Source organism: Bactrocera oleae, chromosome 6 (assembly GCF_042242935.1).
Source record: "Bactrocera oleae isolate idBacOlea1 chromosome 6, idBacOlea1, whole genome shotgun sequence".
Taxonomy (NCBI): domain Eukaryota; kingdom Metazoa; phylum Arthropoda; class Insecta; order Diptera; family Tephritidae; genus Bactrocera; species Bactrocera oleae.
In genome coordinates, this window is record NC_091540.1 from 17425594 (window position 1) to 17451775 (window position 26182).

At 34.4% G+C, this 26182-nt stretch overlaps 1 protein-coding gene across 2 annotated transcripts in view; it reads left to right on the forward strand.

The window, feature by feature from the left end:
- The first annotated feature begins 3453 nt into the window (after positions 1-3453).
- The window catches only part of wnd (Mitogen-activated protein kinase kinase kinase 13 wallenda), a 32718-nt gene continuing 9989 nt past the window's right edge, over positions 3454-26182 (forward strand). Inside the window, exons 1-4 of one of the 2 annotated variants that reach the window (XM_014233059.3) lie at positions 3454-4831; positions 6045-6257; positions 25423-25872; positions 25943-26143. In XM_014233059.3, coding sequence (XP_014088534.2) covers positions 6103-6257; positions 25423-25872; positions 25943-26143 — 806 coding nt within the window. In that variant the 5' untranslated portion in view covers positions 3454-4831; positions 6045-6102. Of the gene's footprint in view, positions 4832-6044; positions 6258-12520; positions 14238-25422; positions 25873-25942; positions 26144-26182 lie in introns of those variants that run through there. The other variant, XM_014233060.3, reaches the window with a different exon arrangement.

Consider the following 26182-nt stretch of genomic DNA (forward strand, 5'->3'; position numbering starts at 1 on the left):
CAGTGGTTGCCTAGAAAATTTTCTACTATCAACACACACCTTTTCCAAGCTTCAATTTCCGGAACAGTTTTAATCTTGACTTGTATCGTTCATTAATTGCCGTATTTGAGGACCTTGAAATATTCCACCTTTCAACCCGGTGAGTGTAGATACGCCACCAAATTATGTTAAAAGACATCGGTGGAAAATAATTTAACTACTACTGACTACTATAATTTGATAATTCAACGAGAGTTCTAACAGATTTTTTCGGATGCACAAATGTACATATTTCATTGGCTACGGCAAGGAAATCGGGAACTATTTTGTAATTTGAATATACATATTTCAATGGGCTATTAACTGCGTCGAAAGGAATCGCCAAGACTTTTTGCACGAATTTGTAGTTTTGAACAATACATGGATCCTCAATACACTCACTCCAAAGAAACGCCAATTAAAATTTACTGGAGATCAATCACCTATTAAAACCACTACTTTTCTGGGTGGAGCTTGAGTTAAACACATTCAAGCGTAACTATAAACAACATCAATGTAAGCATAGTTTCATACTTTCCGATACCGTTGGAATGAAATGTTTTTTAAGTTCTGGCCTTCGCTGAAAAAACGCAGATTTTAAGGTTTTTTAGAAAAGCCATTATTTGGAAATCATGTGAAAATCAATGAATTATTCTTATATGCATATGAAATAACTTAGATGAATTTCGAACTTAGGCTTTGCGGCCAAAAATACAAATAAATATTTGAGTTCCACTTGTGGCTGGGTTCATGCACTTATCTTAATACATACCTGCCAGGTACTACCAAACAATTAGAGTTACGCGCAAAAATCGTGGTGAGTAGACTGAAATGTTGGTAAAATGCAGATGAATGTCTCTACATTGTATATTCTACAAAGAGAACATGTGTGAGCGCACACACACTTGTAGACATGCCTACATACATATGGTATTTTTACAAGCAGATATGAGAGGACACCTTTTTATGCATGAGCACCGCTGTCAGCATATTTGCAGGTAATATGATGGAAATTATATGTTTATAAGTATGTCAATATTTATGTCTAAACGTATGTACAAAAAATCAAGTGCATTCTTTTGAAAAAGGGGTTACAGTGGTTGAATACGTTTTAGGGATAAGAATTCTTAAATTAAATTGAAGTACTGCATATCCAAGCAATAAATTGAAATAACAAGACTGTTACGACATTTCGATGCTTTAGTCGAACTTCCTTTTTCTATAAAGTGTAAATATTAGGTCCTGAAAGTATTTAGCTGTCTCAGTATAGTCTTTCTTACATGTATTCTTATTGGAGGTGTAAAAACCATTCCCAAATTTATTCTCATGAGGAGCCTGTTATAATGCCGGCTGTATGATCCGAGGGGCGTTGTAAAAGGTTTTTTTTATAAGTTTAGGCTTTGTCTAGGTCGAAATTCAAAACCACGAACAATCGAATGACATAACTACGGTTTCGAATAATTCGATTGAAACTTGTGCTTCATATAACAAAACGCTTCCGCAGGTTCTATAATTGCATTTGCTCTCGAGCTAAAAAAAATTAATACAAGTTCAAATAGCGTGATCTATCTTGTCGATCATAATTTAAGTGAGTATAGTTGAGTTTTCAAGTAGGATTAAATAGGATTATTCCATAACATAAATAATTTTGTGCAATTATTCGAAAAATACCAAGTTTCCAATAAATTTTGTATACTCTAAAATGGATATATTAAGTTGGCCACGAAGTTTGTAACACCTAGAAGGGAACATCGGAGGTTTTATAAAGTATAAATATAAATATAAATTATTAGTTTTTCAATTTTTGATACATTGATCTGAAATCTTTTTCTCCTCAAAAAACTGCTCATTTGTCAAAACCGCCGATATCGAATCATTATATATATTTTTTATTATATAAATTATTATCCTATGCGCTACAGTATCCAAAAATATTGTATAGATCGGACTACTAAGGCATAAATATGTCATACAAGCTGACCGATCAAAATCATGATAAAGATCTTCAGAAAAATTCGTTTTGCCTTATTAAATAACCTAAATTCGACTAGTAAGTTGATTATATCGAACAACGTGGCTGGAAAGACTACATACAAGTAGTAAAACGTTTTCCGTTGGATACAAACCGTTGATCGATTAATTTTGTTATACATAAAGTTGATATAACTTGCACCTGTATACGATTTATACGATTTTGACTTTGAAAATCTTTCTTAGCTTACTTGTACTATTTTTCAAGAATATACAATTGTCGGTGCTTCCCAATCTATTGATGTTAATAACCTCAAACTCATATTCGTTAGTTCTACCTTACAAAAATCGGAAAAAGGAGCTTTAGACTGAAGATCTTCGCTGAACAAACAGAAAGCACGTACTCTTTCTAACACCGCTAACATTCCCAGCTTTGATGTTTTAACATTTTGTAACTAGGGATTAGAATTAAGCGTTAAATTACATAGATTGTTTCTTATTGAAGACTCCGATGGCATTTGTAGAACTAATACAAGATGTCATAAGTTAATAGGGACAATTTAAGTTATCCTAAGTGAATTATTTGAGACTTAGCATTGCATTGGATTGTAAAGCTTTTACATATTATGAATATTAATCAATTGCATCAAATAGAGGTTAGGAAATAGAGAGGTTATGAAATATTAAGTGTCCCACCTTAGGTTTTTAACAAAAGTTGTAGTAGTAATACAATAAATTTGAATTGGTGGCTTCGAATTCGGATAAAATTTACATAAAATAGGTAGGTGAAATTTCACTAGAAGTCAAAATACCTACCTAAGCTTAAATCGACTAAAGCTATTTTAATCTATTTAACATAAAACTTGTCCTGTTAAAAAAATTAATATGTTCCCTTTTCCAACAATCGTTGACGAATTTCAACACATTTTCATTTAAAAATTCTATATAATACTTTTCCAAAAAAGCCCCCTGTACAATCATGCTGCATTTGCATTTCTCGTTTGTTGTTGCTGCTTGAGGTATTTAATTGGAGTTCAATGGTGTAGATCTGATACCTGCATTTGCTTACCGTTGTTTTGGTGAGTCTATTGGTGAATGTATTGGTAAATATGTGTGTATATGAATCTTCGATAGTATGCGTACAAACTCGGCTCAGCGCCAATTCGGCGCTCCGAAGCTCAGTGGCTTTGACAGCAACAACATATTTTCCAAAAATATTTCCACCACATCGCGCTATGGCAACGGAGGGTGTAGAGAATTACCTATCTATCTACAATTCATTGTTGTTGTTTAGTTTTTTTGGTTCCTCCACTGGCTGGCTATTGAACGTGGGTTATGACGTTAGTGCGCATGATTCTAACTTTTGTTGTTGGTTTCCCATTGTATGCAGGTGTATGGGTGTGTGTGTGTGTATGTATGTTGCATGTGAGGTGTCGCTCAAAACTGGATTTGAGCAACAGCCTCTTAGTACAGCACAAAACTGGTTGCTGGCGCTCTCAGGAAGCAAAAGCCACCACCAAGAAGCAAACAATTTTCCACGGAGGTTTTTTGCTTTCCACTTCTTTGTTTTGTTTCGTTTCCACAATCTTACCACTCGCTGCGCAATCTATCGATTTGGCCAAGCGCTAACCACTGCACAGCCAACATTTATGACAATAAGAACAACTACAACAACGTGAACAACAACATTGTTTGAGATGCCAGGCTGAGAAGGCAGCAACATGGCTTGTTACTTTGGCCGTTTGGTTCAGTAGTTGGATTGGCGCCGGAGAGCACGCGGATACACGACATAAACGCTTACTGATTAAACGGTTAAACATATACACACATACATATATAACATATATACGTATATAAACGGGTTCGGAGCGCTAAAACATTTGAATGGAAATTTTGTGAATATTTTTTTCGAAATAATATTTTTGAAAATAATTCATTTAAAAAATAATTGGTGTAATTTGCTTGGTGTGCAGGAAAAGTGAGTTGAAAAATGTGCTGTGCGGTCAATATTGATTTTATGTTGGCGTAAAGCAGCCGCAGCAGCAAAGCGAATTAAAAGTGGTAGTGGCAGTAAGAGTGGCAGTAAAAGAATCAAGCGACGAAGCAAAAGAAGAAGCAGAATAAGCAGGAGCAAAAGAAAGAGCCAACGGCAATGAGTAAAGGAAGCCATGGTGAATACGACGGCATACGTAAAGGCAATATCTACACAAAAAGTGGCGACTCGCTGTGTTTGTTGGCTAAAATTCCAGAAATCGTAAAATCCATAACATAGTTGCAAGCAGCTATAACAAAAAAAATTATATATCTCTGCAATATCTATACGAAAAAGTGATAATTTTAAATAAAAAACAAAACATTAATTTTCCAAAAAAGCATAAATTTTTGAAAAAAGTTGCGCAAAGCCTGGAAGTGAAGGTTGTTAAGTGCTTTATTTTAGCCGGAGAACGTGCTCTGGGCCCGCAGTGTTGCCTATATTTTTTTGTTGGATGCCGTTTTGCTTGTGTGGAGAGCCGCAGCGCAAAGTCCTGTTTGTGTATTTATATAATCAATATTCTGTGGCAAATCGAAAGCGTGTTTTTAATGCATGAAAATTGTAGAAAAGTGAAATAAAAGTCATAATTATTGCGAAAAGCAATTAAATAAATAGAAATCCGTGTTAATGCCGGACCCACAGCGCATAACCGCATTTTAAAATATTCTAAATTGTTATACTAGTAGTGTACACACAAACATACTCAACGCAGTGGTTGGTGCGCTTGCGTTTGTGCGCTTGTGTTTTTCGCTCAGCTGTAGTGTGGTGTTGGTGTTGAAAGTGTTTCCTATCAGTGTCAATTTGCCAACGGTGAGTAGTTATCCTTCCTTATTCATTTCGAATTCGCGGAAATCGTTCTATTTTTATGCACAGCGGCATAGATGTGGCGCATAGATACATACGTGCGTATGTATGTTAGTGTGCGTTACAGCTAAAAAACAAAAAACACTGAGATAACAAAATTTTCAGAAGGAAAATATTATTTTTTGAGCATTGGATTCAAGTTCAATATTTTATGTACTCAATCCTGTATACTCATATACATATGTACATATGTATGTAGTATATATAGGTGTATGTTTCTATTTTTATTCATTTGCAGAAAATTGGTGAAGGTTAAGGACTTTCAAAGTGTTGGATACAACTTCCAATTCAATTTAATCTAACGCCTTATTTTGTAAGCGTTCTTGAAAAAACTTCCAATTTTTTTATTACAATAATTTTATAATAATCTAATGAGGCAAGTTTTCGATGATTTCACAACCTTCACTAAATGCTTTATGCCATTCAAATAATTGTGGTAAACTACACTAAATTTTGATTACACTACTCAACAAATCTGAAGAAAAAATTTGCGTCTGATGTGCAAAGAGGTATGTGGGGGTATGAGGTGTCCTGATTTCGAATTTCAGTTCAAATATTTTCCAGCACGTATAGCTATTTTTGTCAATTAGGTAAATGGTGGTGGTTTGAACCCTACACCCCGTTTTACTATCATTTTCGGTTTTATCAACCCAAAATTAGCAAGAGCCTCTAACAGAATAGTCGCAACAGGATTGCAAACTAGTGACATTATAGGTAGTTAGAACTATCAGATTATCTCCACTTTGCTTGCTAACTTAAACTAATTGTTAAAGTGGTTCATTTCTATCGTTCTTGTCTGCCTCTTTACTGGCTCTAGTACAATTCTATCTCTGAACACTAGACATTAAGGATAATGTTTTTTATTTAGTTCTTTAGCGATGTATCCAAACTTGTTGTTGTTATAGCGAAATAATATAGAGGAATGCTGCTATGTTGAAAATCTTTGGCCGAATTGTTGTATGTTGTTGTAAAGAATTTGAGATGAGAACCAAATTTCATATAACTAACAAAGAAACTAGATTCAAATTGGCGACTATATACTAAACCAAGTACTAAACATAAATGTTTACTAATAATAAACCTAATTTTCTATAACAATGATATTTTTCACTACTAGTGAAGCATTTTGTTCAAAACGGTATTGTTATTTTCATTCCAGCAATAATTTATTGAGGAGTGGTATAGATGTATTTATATAAACGCCAACTTCTCATACGATGCATCCGTCTAGTGAACAAATAAGTAGAAGCCGACAGGATCTGAAAAAATCAACAGAATTATCACTTTCGCATAATGTCTTACCACAAGTACGATCGCATCATGGCAGCGCTGCCAATATATATCAAGATCAAACGGATGATTTTCGAAGAAGGTAATTAGAAAAGTATTTAGGTTAATAAAGTATAAATATTATTAATATAGGTATAAACATATTTTTTTTTAATTTGCATTTTTAATTATTTATATTGGGAAACTATGAATTTTCCTTCCACTAACATCGAATTTAGTTATGTCAGAAAAATATACTTGAGTATATAGTATAGTTAGTACAAAATTTGGTAAGTTATGTTGTGGTCTATTTTAAATTACTGAAACTTTGCGATCGATTATAGATGGAGCTTCCGAGTACAAAACTCAAATACTATGCAACAATTTAGGGATACTTTCAAATTCGCATACTTTGTAATTTGAACTCTTCATTAGTGACTATCATCTTTGAGACTGCTGTTCTAGATAAACAAATCGACTTGGCCACCCTCTTGTTTAATTTAACATAAGGATGTTGATTGGGATACCTACAGTTTATCTAAGGACAGATATTAGTCGACGATGAAAAATCTCGTGAGTTGTGAGGTCCATTAAAATAACAAAAGGTCTTTTCAAATGGCTTCACCGTTTTGTTGGTTCGGTCGCTTTATAATAACATAGGGTTGGTGTCAATTCCATGGAATAACTTTCAATTGAACAAGTAAGAAAAGGCTAAGTTCAGGTGTAACCGAACATTTTACACTCTTGTAACTTGCATGAATCAAAGCCGAAGAAATACCTTTAGGGGTTGGCAAAACTTTATATTCAAATTGTTGCCAAAGAATTTAGTATTGATTGTTCGATGAAATCGTAAATGAACTACAATCAAATTTGCTATTTTATTAAGTTATATTCTAGGTCAAGACTCATTTAGTTTTATTTCTATATTTTACTTCACGTCAGCGAAAAGTAAATCAAATAAGATATATCTAACACAAACTTAATAGAAGATGCTAAATTTTATATATTGAGGTGATGTGCAAAACGTCAACAAGAGGATAGGAATTTATTACATTAATCATATATGGTTTAGACTAAGGTCTAGATCAAATTTATTCATATTCAGGATGTGCTGATTGAATTAGTTTTGACATTGCTGAGGTATACTTTAGAACTTATTTTCAAGCAATTTTATAAATATATAACTCACACACTGAACGAAATGGTCGGCATAACTTTTGTTAGAATAACGAAGCTCATTACACTAGTCTACAATGGTTTTGTTGCCCTAGATATAACATCGATTTTGGATATATTTGTGTCTACAGTTCATGAAACTATCGATGTATTTTAAGATTTACTCTAGTTTATTTTTAAATCTCTATTTCCAACAACAACCTTGATACCATCCTTCCACCACTTTTAGATCCTGGTTGAACCCCTCTCTGCTCCTTACTATAATTTCCAAAATTATCCGAAAATTTATCCAGATCATTACGGTTATAGTCTAAGTTGATACTCAAACTGCTTTATCATTCCTTACTCGATCACGTAATAAATCACCGAGTTCATTTTGAAAAATTTATTTTGGTTAAATGTTTCACCTTCTTCACAGCCAATGGTACACTGTACTGATTTGGCGACATCATTGCTTCTGGGTAGTCCATGCGAATTACTTTTTAAGCGAAAGCGAATTTTTCATTGAGTTAAACAAGACATTTGGTAGACTGTAATTCTAGATATTTCAAAGCTTTGTGTTGTTAGAAGCTTTAAGCTTTCCTCATAATTTTTCGCATATTTTCGGTAAGAACCCTGTGCGCAGAACCCTAATCAGGACTGGACGACTAAATTTTTATTAATAACAAGCCGATGATTACCGAAATATTAGACATGCAATTATTTTACTATAAAAACAATAGCACATTCAATATTTTCCTGAATAAGGTCGTAATCCGGGCACTTAAAAGCAATAAAATTTGGTAAGATATCCAGGGCAACAAAAAAATTTTTGTTTTTGTAAAGCTGTGTTATATATAGTATTTGGGAGTTGGGATATTTCGAAGACTTAAGTCTCATATTTTCGGCATTAAACTATACATAATACATCTAACATTATACTTTCAGTTAATTTTGATATTATAAATATATTGACCCATACGGGATAAGACCAACCGGAAGTTAGAAAATCTTTTTCTAGGTACATATATGAGAGATAGGTGTAGTTTTGACCCGATTTTATCTCTTTTAGGATAACTACATATTATTAACAGACACAGATGCTCTCTGAGTTTCATTAAGGTACCTCACATATCATCGACAATATGTAGGTACATATACTATATATAAGGAGTAAAGTCAACCGGATGTTTGAAAATTCTAATATTAGTTATATCGAGGCTAGAGCAAGTTTTCACCCGATTTTATTCATTTTAAGAACAGAGGTTCGACGTTAGGAGCAAAACACGTTCACTAAATTTAATTAATATAACTTACATATTGGCCAATATATGGGGTAAAGAGTCAGCCGAAAGTTCGAAAATGTTTCTATAAGGAATATAGAGCTGTGTGAAATATTGATCGGATTCAACCGATGCTATTCTCTGCTTATTTCAACTATATATCTCACACATTGATCGATATTTTCGGTAAGAAGTCAGCCATAAGCTCTGGAGTCCACATTTCCGGTATCTGTTGGCTTGCATAGTTATGGTCCAATTATTTGTGCAAAATTTTATCCCGATATATAATATTAATTGACGCTTGATTTGTACACTGAAAAGTGAAGAAACAGATGCAATTTAACGTTGTGCTATATGTGAAGTAGGCGTGGTTGCAGTCTGATTTTGCTCATTTTATATATACTTATATATGAATATAATAATTCGAAGATAATATTATAAACCAAATTTCGATATCAGTTGAGTAGGTCCTGAGATATGAGTTTCCACCTAAATGTGCGTTTAGAAATTGATTTATCATACTTTTAGTAGTTTTTAACAAAACCGTTATATGAAAAGTCAGCGTGGTTAGAATCTGAATTCACTTATTTTCCCGTCGTCGCAAGAGGCGTTAAAATGATGTGTCATGCGCAAATTTGGGTGTTATATCTTGAATAGTTTGGGAGATATGCACATTAGACCTTATAGGGGGTAGGTCCACGCCCACTTTCTAAACATTTCCAAACCACAGGTGATCCTTTCTTAATGAAATGCGTTATACCAAATTACAGTTTCGTATCTTTATTTTCGGTTTAGTTATGACACTTTATATGTTTTCGATTAATGGCGTTTTGTGGGCGTGACAGTTGTCCGATTACATCCATCTACGAACTTCTCTTCCTAATTTGACCAAGGAACACGTGTACATATCTCAATTTTTACTCAAGTTACAGTTTGCACAGACAGACGTACGGTCGAACAGACATTCAATTGGATTTCCACTCGCCTCGTCATCCTGATCATTTATATATATTTAGCTCTAACCTGTTTGGCTTTCTATCTAACATAAAGAAGTTTTGACTGCTGCCCCATCTGGTCATCTGGTCAATATTTTATCGGCTTACGTTGACTTGTTCGCGTTGTGCAATGAAAATTACGGCAGATTAAAACACGATCACATATCATTAGTTACAGAGCCATTAAAGAAAGCATGTGCCTTAAAATCCGATATGACAAAGGAGACTTAGGAGTATGAATTTATAACAATTCATGTTTTCGGGTTAACTACTTATACTATTCAAATAGTTTCTCCATACAAATCAACGAATAGAACGATTACAGTTTGATTGCATATATTTTGCGCGCATTTTTCGTCACGAGCATAATAGAGTTCACCATGTGACTGACAAATGGAACTTTACGGTTATTATTATTGCTGTCGATTGCGTTTGTTATTACACTATCGATCGCGATTGTTGACGAGTGATTGTTGATCTACACATTTAACACCTAAGACGACATCACGGTAATAAACCAGTAAAATCGTTAATAACTAGTTTTACTAAAAATACATTCAATATTTTGAAAAATAAATCACAGCAACTAAGCTAAAATTTTTGAAATTTTAACGTGCTTAATTGATAACGATTCCGAACCAGTTTGGAATTTTCTTCGTTGTGGAAAAAATGGTTCTATGCGGTGACAGTCACCATTCACTCAAAAATGCATATTACTTGTATACAAGTATACACACATACTTATGCATATTCATAATAATGCCTGTGTATGCTTGTAGTACATAGTAAATTGCTTCTCAAGCCAAGCAGCTTCAAAAACTGGTTTCACGATCTTAATGAGCATCGATCGTCTGTTAGCTAAATAACCACAACGCTAGGTGAGCGCAGTGTGCAGGAGAATGGTAAAATACCTGCCAGTTTCTCTACCCAACACACCAGTATTTATGGACATAGTAGTTATATGTATTGTATTTAAGCACTCTTATACAGGGTGTTTCATTAACATTTTTAATGATATTTTGATAAAACTTTCTCGTAGTATGGTTAGGGGTGCGCACTACCATTAGCGTTTGATCTCAGCTTTTGAATAACTTAAAAAAATATAACCACTTGGCTGGCAAACCTCCGATTGCGTTTCTACTAAAAAAGCTTTGCTTTAGTTGTACAAAGTAGACTTATATTTGTAGGCTTTCCAACCCATCGTCATCTAGGAAATGGTACGAGATAGTACTCCGTTCTTGGAAATGCAAAATTCTGATTGACAATTCTAGTTTTATAAATATTAATTCAAAATCTCATCATCTATTCGGGGTAGTTTGTGGTAAAATATTTAACTTAAGTCGAAACTTGCTTTAGAAATCCTTTGTACTTAACAAAATCATGGCCTGATATTATGTAAGATGATAAATACTGAAAAAATAAATTACCTAAGGCACTGTATACAAAGCTGATAAACTTTACTTATTAATTTAATACATGTTAAGGACCAAAGACCTGACGACTACACTTCGCTGAGTAGGGATAGTGGATAATTGAATTAATTACTCGAAGAACATTACTAAGAATTTGTGAGTCTATCAACCGCTCTCTGTAATATTATGGAGCAGAACGGTTCATGATCTTTCCGTTATATGATAGCGATGATAGCTATTAATTACTTAACACTAAACCGAGTTTGCTCCGATAGCAACATATTCGAGAAAAGATGAAGATATCTTGTAGTAAAATATTTATGAATTACTGAATATCATGTAGGATGCAGTGATAAAGTCTGTACGTCTTATATAACGATAAAATTGTGGTACAGAAAATTAAACACAGCAGTAGAGCTGGCTGTCTCTTGTCCAACGGATGTAGACTCTTTTCTGAAAATATTTCATGCGTATATAGGGGGAAGCATCGAAAGCCGAAGTGCGGGACTTTAATCCTACACCTAACCCATTCCCAACTCAAGTCTCTCCCACGGAACCACCTGATTAAGTATTACTTCGTGGAGTGATAAGATATTTAAGTCTCCTCCATGGTACGGACTGACAGACGCCTAATCTGTTCCATATGTCTTAGTTTTGTCATGATTAAGGCTACCGCTTCGCTGGCAGCTTTCGAATTCTCAGTGGACTGACACAGATTTGTCGTCAAGTTTTCCACCATAAAACTACCACCGAATAAAGTTTTAAATTTTTCCCTTGTACTTGAAAAGTGAGGGCAGCAAAAAATGCTCAGAGTCTTCTATGCACTCTGTATACATCGGACAGTTCGGACTATTGTTATGATGGAATCTGTACAATTAGCTTCTAAAGCACCCATGTTCACTTAGTATTTGGGTTAGGTGGAAATCCAGGTCCCCATGTTGTCTGTCTATTCACGGATGGATGCCCGATATATGTCTGTGGGTCCACCGTCCTTTGAGGTTTGTCACCGCTGCTGCCATATTGATAAGCTTTTGACTCTCTCTGCTCTGTTGGCTCCTATAGACGACTCTGAAAACTTGTATACTCGCGCGAATTCAGTATCCTGGATGTCAATGGCCATCATACTGGCTATTACTTCAGCAGCCTCGCTGGATATCGTTCAGAAAACACTGATTACTCTTAGTGCCGACAGCCGGTGCACTGTGTTTATTTGTTTGGCATATGCTTTAATGTTTAACGCCTGGATCCATATTGGGGAAACTAAACTACCTAAAGAGCTACCCTGTATACGCATTACTTCAAATCAGACCACAACCAGACAACGAGTTAACTTCAATGCGAAATTCATATACGCCAACACCAACACCAAAGCCGACAGAAATGAAAATAACACCAGCGCAAAAACAAAACAACAAGCAACAAAGCAATAACAACATTATCGCATATTCATCTACAATCAGCAAAACGGTGAGAAAAAAATTTCGTACTGTGCGCACATACGGTGCTGCGAACACCGAATCTCCACAACGAAAATCAGTTGACGAACTTCAATCGTAACGGGGAGTTGAATTGCTGCGAATGTCGTCCAACGCCGTCGTTGGAATAGTTGCGCGTGCGGCTTATCTGTGAGCGCGAATGAAAAGGAAATAAATCGAAATCCAATTGATGTATAGTATATATTTTTTAAGTGATAACATGAGCTACCCATAAAATTGCAAATATTCGAAAATATCAAACCGAAAATTGGCACGCCAGGAGTAAAACCAGCTGTGCGCGTGTGTGTGCCGAAGTTAATTCCAATTTATAAGTGAATATATGTATATCACTATATACATGTATGTATGTATAGATGTGCAGTATATAAGCACACCTGTGTGAACGGCATACCAATACATGTGCATACATTTGTATATTTTTTTGCCTTGACGTCACGGCTCTTTTTATAACCAGCCAGCAGTCGCCAACGTAACGATTGTGTGTTGGCCGTTCTCCCGCTCAACCGAAGCGCTAAACATATCTTAGATACGTCTAGATAGTAACTCAACAACCCGGGCTCCCAACGCGTGGCGGAGAAGGTACACGGCGCTGATACCAACAACATAACACAGAGACACGGTTAACAAAGTGGTTGGCAAAAAGCTAAAAAAAAAAATAAAAAAACAACAAACGATTCACAGCTACAGCGCGGAATTGTGCAAAACAAGCGTGTGTGTGCGCCAAACAAAGGCAAATACAAACAAATAAATTTTTCATATCTACATGTATGTGTGTTTGTGTATGTAAGAAAAAAGAATGCTCGCGAAAAAATATATCAATTTGGTTAAAATAAAAATATTGACAACAACAGCAATACGCTGATAAAAAGTTTAAAAAATAAATAATTAAAATTTTGCGTACGCAAACAACAACAACAAAATTCCGAAAGTGTGCACAAGCAAAAAAGTACAAATAATTTTAAGCAGATATATCCATCTAACTTGCATACAAACATATGTATGTACATACATAAGTAGCGCAAGCACACATGTAAGTCGCGATCAGCCCGGCTGTACCAGTCAAAATAAATCAATTTCGGTTTGCTCGCGTTTATCGCTGCAGTGAACCCCAAAGGCTATAAATCTGTGCATAAAATTTCGGAAAAATAAAACAAATCAATTGTAGAACGCAAAAACGTCTCCACAAAAAATGATTGACGCCACAAAAATACCTCATTATCATAAATTCAACATTTTTTTTTTGCACACAATCAATGCACGATAGTGTGCTTATTTAATAAATACATACATATGAACATATGTACAGGCAAAGCTTAGACCAGACAAAGCTGCGCTAAAACCCACGACTGAGCAAAAACAAAAGAAAAAAAAAATAAATAAATAAAACAATAAAATTGAAATAATCTCTCACACACATTTGCAAAAACGAAATTTAAAAATCAACAACCACAAAGAAAAAATAACAACAACAATAAAGTAAAATACAAATAATAACAGCAAAAACAACAAATTCAGCAGAAAAGTAAATGTTAAAAACAAAAAATAAAAACAATAGTAAAACAAACAATAACAACAACAACAACAATAGCTGAAATACAGCAACAACAAGCAGCTTCAAATCACCAACTCTAATAACGGAAGAGACCCAAACAACGTGAACGTGTGCTGAAAATGGTATTCTACATATCGGTTTTTGGCAAAAAGGCCGAGCCACCCGACAAGCCGACGGTCAATGAAAAGAGGTGAGTGGGAGCGCCTAAATGTGGGAGCATGTAAGAGCAAAAGTCCTGTGTCAATACCCTCAATGAAGTGCAAATTGAAAAAACAATATTGTACAAACATGCACATATACATAGGTATGTGTGTACATAATTACACATTTTTCATTCGTACACTCGCAAATAAATCTTCGTATGTCAATGTATATACATACGTATGTAATGTAGCTCCGCGTCGCAAATTAGTACGTAATGTCAGTTAAAAATAAATTGTTCGCCACTTAAAAGAGATTCCCGAAAACCAGACTTCCCAACCTTCAATTGAGTACAGCAACAATAATAATAGCATACGACCGCAGAAGTATTGCGACTTTTGTCTGCGACATATTTATTTATTGTAGGGTCAAAGTCCGCCACAACATTAAATTAAACTCGGAATTATTTATTTTTACTTGTTTTGATTTTTATAGTAGATATTATAAACGCGTGCGTATTTTTCGCATTAGGGTGGTACATGTGATTTTGGTAATTGCTGCAAGTGTATTTCTGGGTAGGATAAAATTCTCTATGATTTTAGTGGATAGCTGATTCCGGTGTTAGACCTACATTTGTAGAGTTACAGTAAGTTGAGGCATCTCCAAAGAAATATAAATCCCACAACCTTTGACCTACATTATGGCTGTTATCAGTAAATGACCTGAATGCCACAAGCCTGACAGTTCAGGTTAAATAGTTGAAAGCGAATTTCATCCCCTCGGGTTTTATTCTTCGACTCATAGACATTAAAAAGCCATAGGTCACGACTCGGTACCAAGGATTTACCACGAATATGCATAACATACTTGTACACAGGTCTTTTATATGTTTATTTCGGTACGAACAAGCAGAATGTTTATAACTATCTTGTAAATGTTTATGATGACAGAAATAAACCTCAACTCTACATACAGCGGTTGATGAAGTCTCACTGACTTCACGCGTCACGTTCGTGAAAATTGCCTCGACAATAAACACATTCCAACATTCTTGACCTTTGACCTTTGAAGACGATTTCACTCGCATTTCCCTACTCCATTTCCGTTCGTCCGTAAGGCAAAGGCTCAAATCAGCGTTATTCTGTTAATAACACCAACATTAGAGTTTGAATTAAGAAAGTCTTTAGTATGACAATATCTTATCATCAAGTTTAGTATACTTGTTTGGTCAAAGAAAATGTATTATTTACCATATCTGGTTCATAATCGGAATATTATTACATAACTACGGAATTATATACGATAAGACGATGAAATTGGTTAGTAAAAAGTGTGGAGAAATTAAGCAAGAGAGAGAAGCACTTCCTATATTTAGCAAAAGTAGTGGGAGGTTTCAATGAATAAAATGGAATGGACGGGAGCAGCTTCATTTTCTGTAATTATTGAACTCGAAGCTGTATACGACCTTCTTTAACTTCAATACGTGTTATTCGCCTAATTTTGCATACTAATAATTTTTTTCAAAAGATAAAGAGTGATCAAAATACCGAGTATTTGTATTGTATTGTTTTGATAATTACATTGATTTCGAAGTTCTTCTACGACAATATTTAACTGTAGACCTTTCTTTCATTAATAAAAATTGGGTCCTTATTTAGAATCAGGACAGAACATAGGTTCTGGTTTGTTTCTAAGCTTCGCTATGCCACTGTAATTATTAAGTAATACTCAATGCAATTATTGATGGCTGCAAACAAATTTAAAATATCTAACTGAAAGGTGAGAGAAAGTTACTTGTTTGCTTGTTAGAGGCCCTTTACACATTTCCAGTTTCCAAAAACGTAATCACGTAGCGTATATGGAGTTTAGGCGATAATGTGGCCCGATTTCTGCCAATATCGAATTTTACAACAAAACAATGAAATTATATCAATGCTTAAATAAAATTTGATTTAAATCGATCAAGTAATTGCTGAGATAAGAAATTTCTTCGAACAGTTGGTGGAACTACGCACGTTGTCTAAGTTTTAAACAGAATCTCACACACTAGGCTCTGTACTAACCTTATATAGGAATTTGACATTACTCAAGTCATAATTTAAATATTCTTATTCTTTATGAAATTCTCAATTGACATAACTGTTATTTATTTGGTGTGTTATTTGGCGTGGTTATCACACGATCGTTCCTTAATCACGATATAGCATGAATGAAAGCTTAATTAATAAGTGTATCTCAATCTTTACTGAAGTTATCGCTTATATTCGTCTCGTCAATCTGGTGACTAAATCTATAGCGAGATTATAATTATACATACATATGTATATACCTGACTGTTTTCAATCTTATACAATAATACATCTGTATACTATATATGAATTATTTGTGGGCACCCTCAATATCGACCGGCCTTCCCCAACTCTGTTGTTAAATCTCCTGAATATTTGCTATATTTATTTCGTTAATTTTATTTATTAATTTTTTTCTATACACTTTTAAATCTAATCAGCCCTTCATTATTATCAATTTGCACTTTGTTTTGTTCTAATTGAATTAATCGAAGGTCAAAATGAACATTGGATTTTATTTTCAATATTTATATTAATAATATGTCAATATCTATATTTAGAAAGCTTGTGTCTAATGGCTTTTATAATTAACCTGTAAAAGTTAATAATAGTATTTAAGAGTTGACTTACGAGCGATAATTAAAGTGAGCTACAAAATCGTTTGGGGTGAAGGGAATAATGGGTTATATATTGAAGTTATATTTAAAATAGTTCAAATAAATCTTACACTTGAGAATATGTATGTATGTATAATAAAAACGTATGAAGTTACATTACATTTTTCACTTAAAGGTTTTTAGTCAGCAAACTATCTAACTGTTCTTATATTCAACGCGACAAGCATTGCCGGAAGTCGTATGAATTATAATATTAATTTTATTAAGTTGTGAGAAGTTGCATTATAGTATATTTCTATTTCTGTGATGAATTTGGCCGTTATCGGTCAAATAGGTTCTGAGATATGACCTTTCATCTAAATGTGGATGGTGCCACTCATATCGTCTTATTTTGACCCCGGCTCCTATAGAGCCCTCTCGTACCTTTTATGATGTAAAATTCAATTTCTTTGGCGCATTTAGTTATTGATATGGCGTTTTTAGTAGCTTTAAACAAAACCGTTATATGGGGACAGCACTCGGTTCTAATCCGATTTCATCTTTTTTCACGTTCTCGATAGGGGTTCTTATAGAATTTATTCTTAGCGAATTCGGTTTTTGTAACTCACTTCCCTTTTTGTGGATACAAGCAATTTTACTGGTCAGAGCAATTGTAAATAGCAAAAATTCAGGGGAATAAACAATGTCTTTCTTTACACGCTTTTTTCACACAGTTTTTTCTGGAACCAATCTACCGTGTAAAAACAGAATTTGGTGTATTTACAATAATCCTATTAAAATCCACTTTTACAAAATTCGTTACCCTCAGGTGCCCTTTGCTACTGTAATCCCCTGCACCAAATTACAGTTTGATATCTTAATTTAGTGCTTAGTTATGGCATTTTATGGGGTTTCGATTAATGGCGTTTTGTGGGCGTGGCATTGGTCCGATTACGTTCATCTACAAATTCGTCCTTACCTCAATTTTTACTCAAGGTGCAGCTTGCATGAACAGATAAACGGACGGACAGACCGACTTTCGGATTTCAACTCATCTTGTCATCCTGATCATGTATACATATTATAGGTAGGTAGAGTGGCTGTCTAACGACGCACCTAGGCCTATAGGAGGCCCATCGTGATACCAACGGGACTAATGTTCCCTCACTCTATCGTCTCCTCTCTGAACCAACCTGTGCTTCTGATGGAGCTTATCAGTACAAATAGTTTTATATTCGCAACTTCTGATACGTTGTCAAGGAACCCTCGACCGATAGTTGCGTAGTATTTTAATAGTCGATTTGTGCGACTCACGCTCCATTCCTGCCACGTTAGTCTGCTAGTTGAGCAAGTTATTGATTGTCTCCACCGAGACTCAGCTAGATTTATAGCGTGTTCGCTGATTAACTGTTTGCAAGTTGCCAGAGGCATAAAATTCCCTCTTTTTCAGGAGTTAATTGTAAAGTGGTTGTATACATATTAGGGCACTTAAAATTTTTTGAATAAATGAAAATTGTTTGAAATCCAAGCAGCCTTTGATTTTTCCCTTTTTGTTTTTTTGAATGAACGCTTACTGTTCGAATAATCGAAAATGAGCGGTTAATCGAATAGTCGACAACTTACGACTATCCGGATAAAGCTAGCTAAATATTATTATACAACATGTTGCGTGAGTATAAAAATCAGAAGTAATTGTATAAGGCTGATGCAGGTGTGCTAACCTGGTGACGCGCAGTGTATGTGCAATATAGTTATATACATGTATACCACATAACATATATACTTGTATATCCATACCAAAGTTCATACATATATTTACTATTAAAAATTACATCGGTTGACTGCAATAACTCGTTAAAGGGCTTAAGCTCCTATCTAGCTTAGGTAACACATGTGCACCTGTAAGCTTAACAACACGCTAACAAAATAACAAGAATAAAAAATCGGACCAATAAAATACTATAAACCAATTACATATAATGCATATATAGAATTCAGGTGGTTTCTTTTTATTTTATTCACCGCGCTTACTGAGTGGTGTGATGTGCAAATATTGTAAAATTCCGCCATATATATGTATGTACACACTATCATACATAAATATTCACTCAACCTTATCTTATCGCAAAAAATTTTTGTTGTTGCTTTTTGTTACCATGTGTTCACAATCAAAATCGCGACACAACTCTGTCACACATTCAAAACAATGCAAAGAGCAAAAATAGCAAAAACAATATTTAGTTCACGCCATGAAAAAAACTTAATTTGTGTGTTTTGTTTATTTATTTGGCGTAGCTTTTCGGAGTAATTTTTATATTTGTTGAATACTTATTTATTATTTTCAAATGCGATGGAAATCGCATAACTTCGTATATATTTTAACTATGAGAGCGATAACGTCCGTTATATGTGTAGGTATGTATATTACTTCAAATAAAATTGTTATTTATTATTGTTGAAATACAGTTTTTATCCATTGATTCCATAGTAGGCGGAATTTTTAGTCTGGCGAGTATGTGACATGATGGAGCATGAACGCGACATAACGGCACAATGATGCCGCCGCAAAACCAACCACAAAACATCTTATCGCGACCTTGACTTCTTGGCGCACTCTCACTCTTTTTTCGAGTAAAAAAATATATTTAAGTTTACTAAGGATGCTCACTGACCGAACTAATACAAGTCCTCTTTTTCCAAAGTCTAGTAGTGTTTAATGTTTTCGGAGCTGATTATTGAGATTCTCCAACTTGCAATCGAATGTTTTGAAGAGCGCCAAACAATATTCTTAAATTTGTATATGGTCGACAGTTCGGAAGCTCTTCCCTTCTGAGCAATGGATTGTAGAACACAGTTCAGAATACGCTGCCCTTGAGGTGAAGCCTTCTTGAAAAGCTCTTAAATCCAATTCTGAGATAAAACATGCTCTTAACACATTCTGGTAAGAAGTCCATTCAGTCGACGACATCTTCTTCTATCTAAAGATGCCAGAAAAATTGAATTGTCTGTCCCAAGTCTCATAAGATAACCCTCCCAGCAGCAGTATTTTACACGATTTTGATCGATAGAAAATCTAAAACGACGTCTCTCAAAAATCCGTGCCCAAATCATGTTTCTTTTCCCATGTTTATAATAGATTTTTTAAGAAAATCTTCAACTTTAAAAAATGATTTCTTATACAAAACTCATACAAAAGCCTTAGAAATTCTGTGTTGCTCATACGACATGGTATACTATGGGTACTGCTCCGTCTATTGATTAAAATTGATAAACGTATCGAAATGTTTTTTTAAGAACGCAAAATGTTTAATAAGACTATTACTTTGAAGATAAAAAAATTGGAATAGTTTTTTGAATAAAAAGTATAAATATAAATATTTAGCACTGTTTCCTTCGTAATCTGTGCCCCACACTTTAACTACGATCAATAATCGATAACTGTTACTTAAAATAAAAATTCCGTTAAATTTCACTCAAAATATACATATAATCGTCGTATTCAGTTGTAAGTTATAAATACATATGCTTTTATACCCTAAACAGGGTATATTAAGTTTGCCACGAAGTTTGTAACACCCAGAAGGAAACGTTTTAGACCCTATAAAATATTGATTTAGCCATGTCCGTCTGTCTGTCCATTAATTTTTGAAATACTCATTTTGGACACGTCATTCAGTCCCCATGAACTTGCATATTTGTCGGAACCGTCGATATCGGACCACAGCAGCAAATAGCTGCCATACAAACTGAAAGATTGGATTCTCATTTGACGAGATATCTTCGCGAATCATTTGACATGGGTTATTGTCTACGGTAATCAAATGCAACCTCCGAAAAAGTGTGCAGATCGGATCACTATAGCACTTGGCTCCCATACAAACTGAATGATCGGAATCAAGTTCTTGTAAGTAACTGTTTGTATTTGAGAAGGGTATTATAGCTTCGGTGCAGCCGAAGTTAACGTTCTTTCTCGTTTAAACTACAAACTGCAAAAATATTCGAAGTTTTATATTCTGTACTCATTATCACTATATTCATATTATTGCTTAAATATACTTGTAAATGCATAAAACTTGTGATCGTTCTTTAATTATTTATAACTTTGACTCCTCTAAAACGACACCCTTTAAAACTTAAATATTTATGTATATATTATATATATGGTACATACGTAAGTATAGAGATAAATAGATAAGCTTCAACACAGACATACACTGAAAGGAAGGGATTTTTTTAAATTCATGATATTATATTTATTTATATCACACATTTGCATTCCTGCACACATACATACACTTAGGTATTATTGTTCAGGTACTTCCCCATTTGAATAGTTTTTTTTTAGAAATTGCGCATTCATTTCTTATCAGTAAAATAAAATGAAAAGTATTATTTGGGCTTTATTATTGTGCTTCATACGCATATGTAAGTAAGTACGTTATGTATAAATTTGGCCGTATAAATGCTTGTTATGTTGCTCAGATATTTTATATCGCAAAAATATGCGATTTTTACAATACTGGTACTGTTACTTTAAACGCATACTTGTATGTAAGTAATGTATTCTATAAATAAGTATATTTGTACATGAGCTTATTCAGATATTGCGCTATGGTATTATGTTTTTATATCCTGAACAGGGTGTATTAAGTTTACTATGATGTTGGTAACACACAAAAGGACCTAGGCCTAGGTTATTATCCAAGGCAACGGTGCAATCTCCGAAGAAATTGTTCAGATCGAGTCACTATAGCATATAGCTGCCATACAAACTGGCCGATCAAAGTTCTTATAGGGAATCGTTTGTGTAGGGTATTATAGCTTCGGTGCAAACGAAGTTAAAGTTCCTTCTTGTTTTTGTGAACTTTTATACTGAAATATTATATTTATATTAGTGGTAAATGGTTCCAACAAAAAACTATTAGGACGAACTTAAGGGGATCATTTCATATCAAGAAATCGATTAAACAATTGACCACATAGGGAGTGTACTTTGACTCTGTACGACTATTTTTTGTGGGGGTAACTGTTCTATGCTTATAATTCATCTAAAACTGCTCAGCTAACAAATTTGCCGCTTTATTAATGAGATGAAGTTGGTTATGCCGGAAAGTCATGCAAAATTGATCAATTGGAATTGAGTGATTTTCTTAAGACTCAGTCGTGGTACCAATATGCACCTAATCGTAATAAAGTACTCAATGGATTTTCGAAATAATAAAGCAATGGATAATTTTATTAAACTTTCTATGGTTTATTTGAAATGTTTTATACTTCTAAAAACACCTTATAATATATAAGTATGTAAATATAATCATCATTTAATAGATGCGTAAGAAACTTTAAAGCGAGAAGCAGCAGAATACTCATCAACGAAATCCTCGCACCCTTTGACTTCATTTCGGATAACTTAGATCACAACGTCACCAAGCTTAACTCTGACGGTGTTTTCTCTGCGCCCGTAGCTTCGAGGGTGGGAAGGAGCCGCAGGGGGAGAGGAGACGAGTGGTAAAGTTGGTGCAGGAATCTGTTACGGTGAACTGACCATCAGCTATAGTTTCAGGCTTGTAGATTTTTCATGCATAGGTGGTTGCCATTAAGATAGCAGTAGATCTATTGCTTCGAAGCGAAGCTTCATTTAGGACTGTGACAATCCACTCCGATGGCAAGGCGGCATTTATCAACTATTATTTGTTTTGATGATAAAATTCCAAACTAGTTGCTCACCCCATTAATTTGCAAGAATCTCTTCTCTTGAGATAAGGTGTGATACCATTTATGACTTAAAAACATATGTACATACTGTAAGTGTGAAAGGTTAATATATAACGTTATCCTATTAAAATTTACTTTTATATCACTATGACTAGGCTGGGCCCAGCTTCTCGAAATGTTCCAGTGCGATGTTGTTGTTATTTCACACGACTAATAGGAGGCTCTCCAGATCCTAAGCTTTGTTAAAATGAGTATTTTTTATTTTATTGCCTGGCAAGCTAATGTATTTTTATTTGAACGTGGGTCTGCAAGTATAATACGCTATTGCTGTATATTTCAATATTCAGGTATTGTGAAGCCGTACTACCTTATTGTTAATTAGAAACGTGCCAATTTATTAACTAAAAAAAATGAAATACCTGCAAACAAAAAGTCGGTGTCAAGTATTTATTCGATCTTCCGTTCGATATTATTTTTTTCCACGTAGGTTCAATAAGTCAAGCAAAGCAAAACGTGATTTAAAAAAAAAATATATATATATATAAAGTTAGCGTCAAACTAATAAGGAAGTTTTTCAGCACGTTATAACTTACGTAAATATGACATTTAATATTACAATATCCCTGTTCATTTCAAGTAGTTGGGGTGTAGATTTTTAGAGGTTACATATATTTCATTGAAATACTCGTATAACTTGATTTGTAGTTTTTAAAGATATCAACTCGCGGTAGATGGGAGAATGGGGTTTTAACCACTAGCCTTATATAGCAGTGAGTTTTTGTTTTTGTTTTGATCCCAAGGTCATCTAATAGTTACTCGGAGAATCTTGTTTTCGTTAAACTACATAAAAAGGGTTGTTAGATGACTTGTAAAAGGCATGCAATAAGTGAGTATTTAGATCTCAAACATGTGGTATACCAAGACTACCCGTGTTGTTATTGTTGTGCCGATATAAATCATACAAATAATCTGTATTCTTATATAATATTTGTACGGTTTGCCATGAGATGGCGTAACTTTATTATTACTCAATTTTTTCCAATATTCCGAACATGCGTTGGAAAGCTACTGTCCTTGTGTGTCTTTTTTAGTATATGTCATTAATTTCAAGTGTAAATAACAATACTTTTTTTCACTCAAATAAGTCGAATTTTGTGCCTGAAAAAGTGTTTTTGCAAGGAGTTCTTCTTCATTACATTAACATGAAAAATTTTATTTTGGCGGATGTTTATGGTGAACACGCTCTAACTTTAACGTTTGCACGATTTAAATTTGGTGATTTGGTTTGGAAGACGAAAAACGTTCTGAACAGCCAAAAAAGTTAGGAGATGAGAAGTTCCTCAATGAAAATTGTTGTAAAATACAAGAAGAGCTTGTAAAATTTTTAAGAGTCACGGAAGCAACTATTTAAATTTTTTTAAAAGCAGTCGGATACATTCAACAGAAATAGAATTGGGTCCGTATGAATTAAAACCAAGAGCATTTGAAAGACGTTTTTGCATGTCACAAATGCATCGTTGTGTTTGTATTGATTTCTGACTGATGATGAAAATATAGCAGATTGATCAATTATAACAACCCTAAACACAAAAAATCATATGTGATACCTGGCCAACCAGCGATGACGCCAATATAATGCTCTGTATATGGTGGGAGAGAAGAGCGTGCTGTATTATTAGCTTCTAAAAGCGGGTGAAAGCATTAATGGAGAACGGTACCGACGACAACTCTGCCAATTAAAGCAAGCGATTGCCGATTTTTCCATCATGACAATTCTCGGCATCGTGTTGCAAAATCGGCTTAACATTTTTCCAAAATCGCGTCTGTTGAGAACATTTTAAGGAAATTTAATTGTCGTAGTGCATGCTACCGAAAACTGAAAGAAAACATCCTCCATTAGCCCCCTCATACAAATTCTCTCAATTTTATTAGTTCGCTTGACTTTTGAAGTTCTGGTTATTAAACAAAATATATTTTAGGGAGTAGGTAGGTAGGAATTCATAAGATTTCTTTAATTTAACCGATATATACGAGTATAGATAAGCGGCTTTATAATGAAAAAGTCATCACTATTGTGACACCTTAAATATTAAGCCATCGGAGTTCCAATTAAATTAGTTGACTGAATTTTTGTTTATCCTAATGTAAGAGTACATTAGAGATAATATCACATTTTGTTGTTATCTGTTTCCATAAATCAAGTTTACTAAATCCTGATTTTCCCGGAAATACAGTATTTAGACAAATCTATGTTGCTTGGTTTTCCCAATGAGGCGTGAATACTTTTTAATTACTTCCTATTCAGTAAGCACAATTAGAGTGGTTCTTTTATTTACCTATTATGTATGGTGATAATATCAAAATATGAGCTCTATTAACGAATTTGATTGTAAGAGATCGGTTAACGCTTTATACAACACACAAATCACTTTACTCTGTTTGGCACCCAAAAACATCAGTTGGCTCCATTTGTCTGGCAACAACTTTGTTATTAAGTCAATAGTTATTAGTTTTGAGTCGAAGTATTGTTTTCTTTCTGAGAACCATGCTGTTGTAATTTTTATTGATGTTGTGTCGTTAGGCTCCGGAGTTAAATTGTTTGGCCAACCCTTATCGAAATGGCTTTACTTTATGAAAAACCCGTAAAGTTTCTGTTTCGTACCCGTACATTCTTTATTACTTTTTATTTTCTAGGGTCTAAGGACGATCAAGTGATGAACGATGCATTGTTAAGCACCCTTTCGTCAAACAGTTGTAACCATCATCATAGTAGTAAATAATGTTATTCACAAATTTTTAATATTACCGTTAATCCAAATACTAAACTCTTACTCTTAAATATTTATATTTTCAGCATGGCCTGCATTCAAGATGGACTGGAACATATGAGAATAGGTGGCGCGAATCTTTCTTACACAACAGACATCGACTTTCATCGACCACAGCCGCAAAATAACGGCACAGACAGTTCGGACAACACCTGTCAACATCGATGGACCCCCACAAATGGATACCATGATAAGGGAATCGGTGTGATGACAAGCCTGCTTGGTTGTATGAAACCGATACTCTCCTTTATGACCAAGACTGGCGTTATCGAGATTAAGGATCCGAAAGATTATGCTTGGGAAATACCTTTTGAATGCATAACAGGATTGGAGTGGCTTGGCAGCGGCGCGCAAGGGGCGGTCTTCAGTGGAAAGTTGAACAACGAAATTGTTGCGGTGAAGAAGGTGAAAGAACTGAAAGAAACAGATATTAAGCATTTAAGAAAGTTGGATCACCAAAATATTATTAAGTTCAAGTGAGTAATTGGAATTATTTTCATTTCTATTTGCTAGTTTCTTTAATAATATGATGTCATCTTTTTACAGAGGTGTTTGCACACAACCGCCTGTATTTTGTATAATCATGGAGTTTTGTCCCTATGGTCCACTACAAAATATACTGAAGGATCAGCGGAATAAGAAAGTGATGTTGCCATCACGTTTAGTCTCGTGGTCGAAACAAATTGCACATGGCATGCAATATCTGCACTCACATAAAATCATACATCGTGATTTGAAGAGTCCCAAGTGCGTATAAATGTTTCTAAAAATATCTGTTAGACTTTA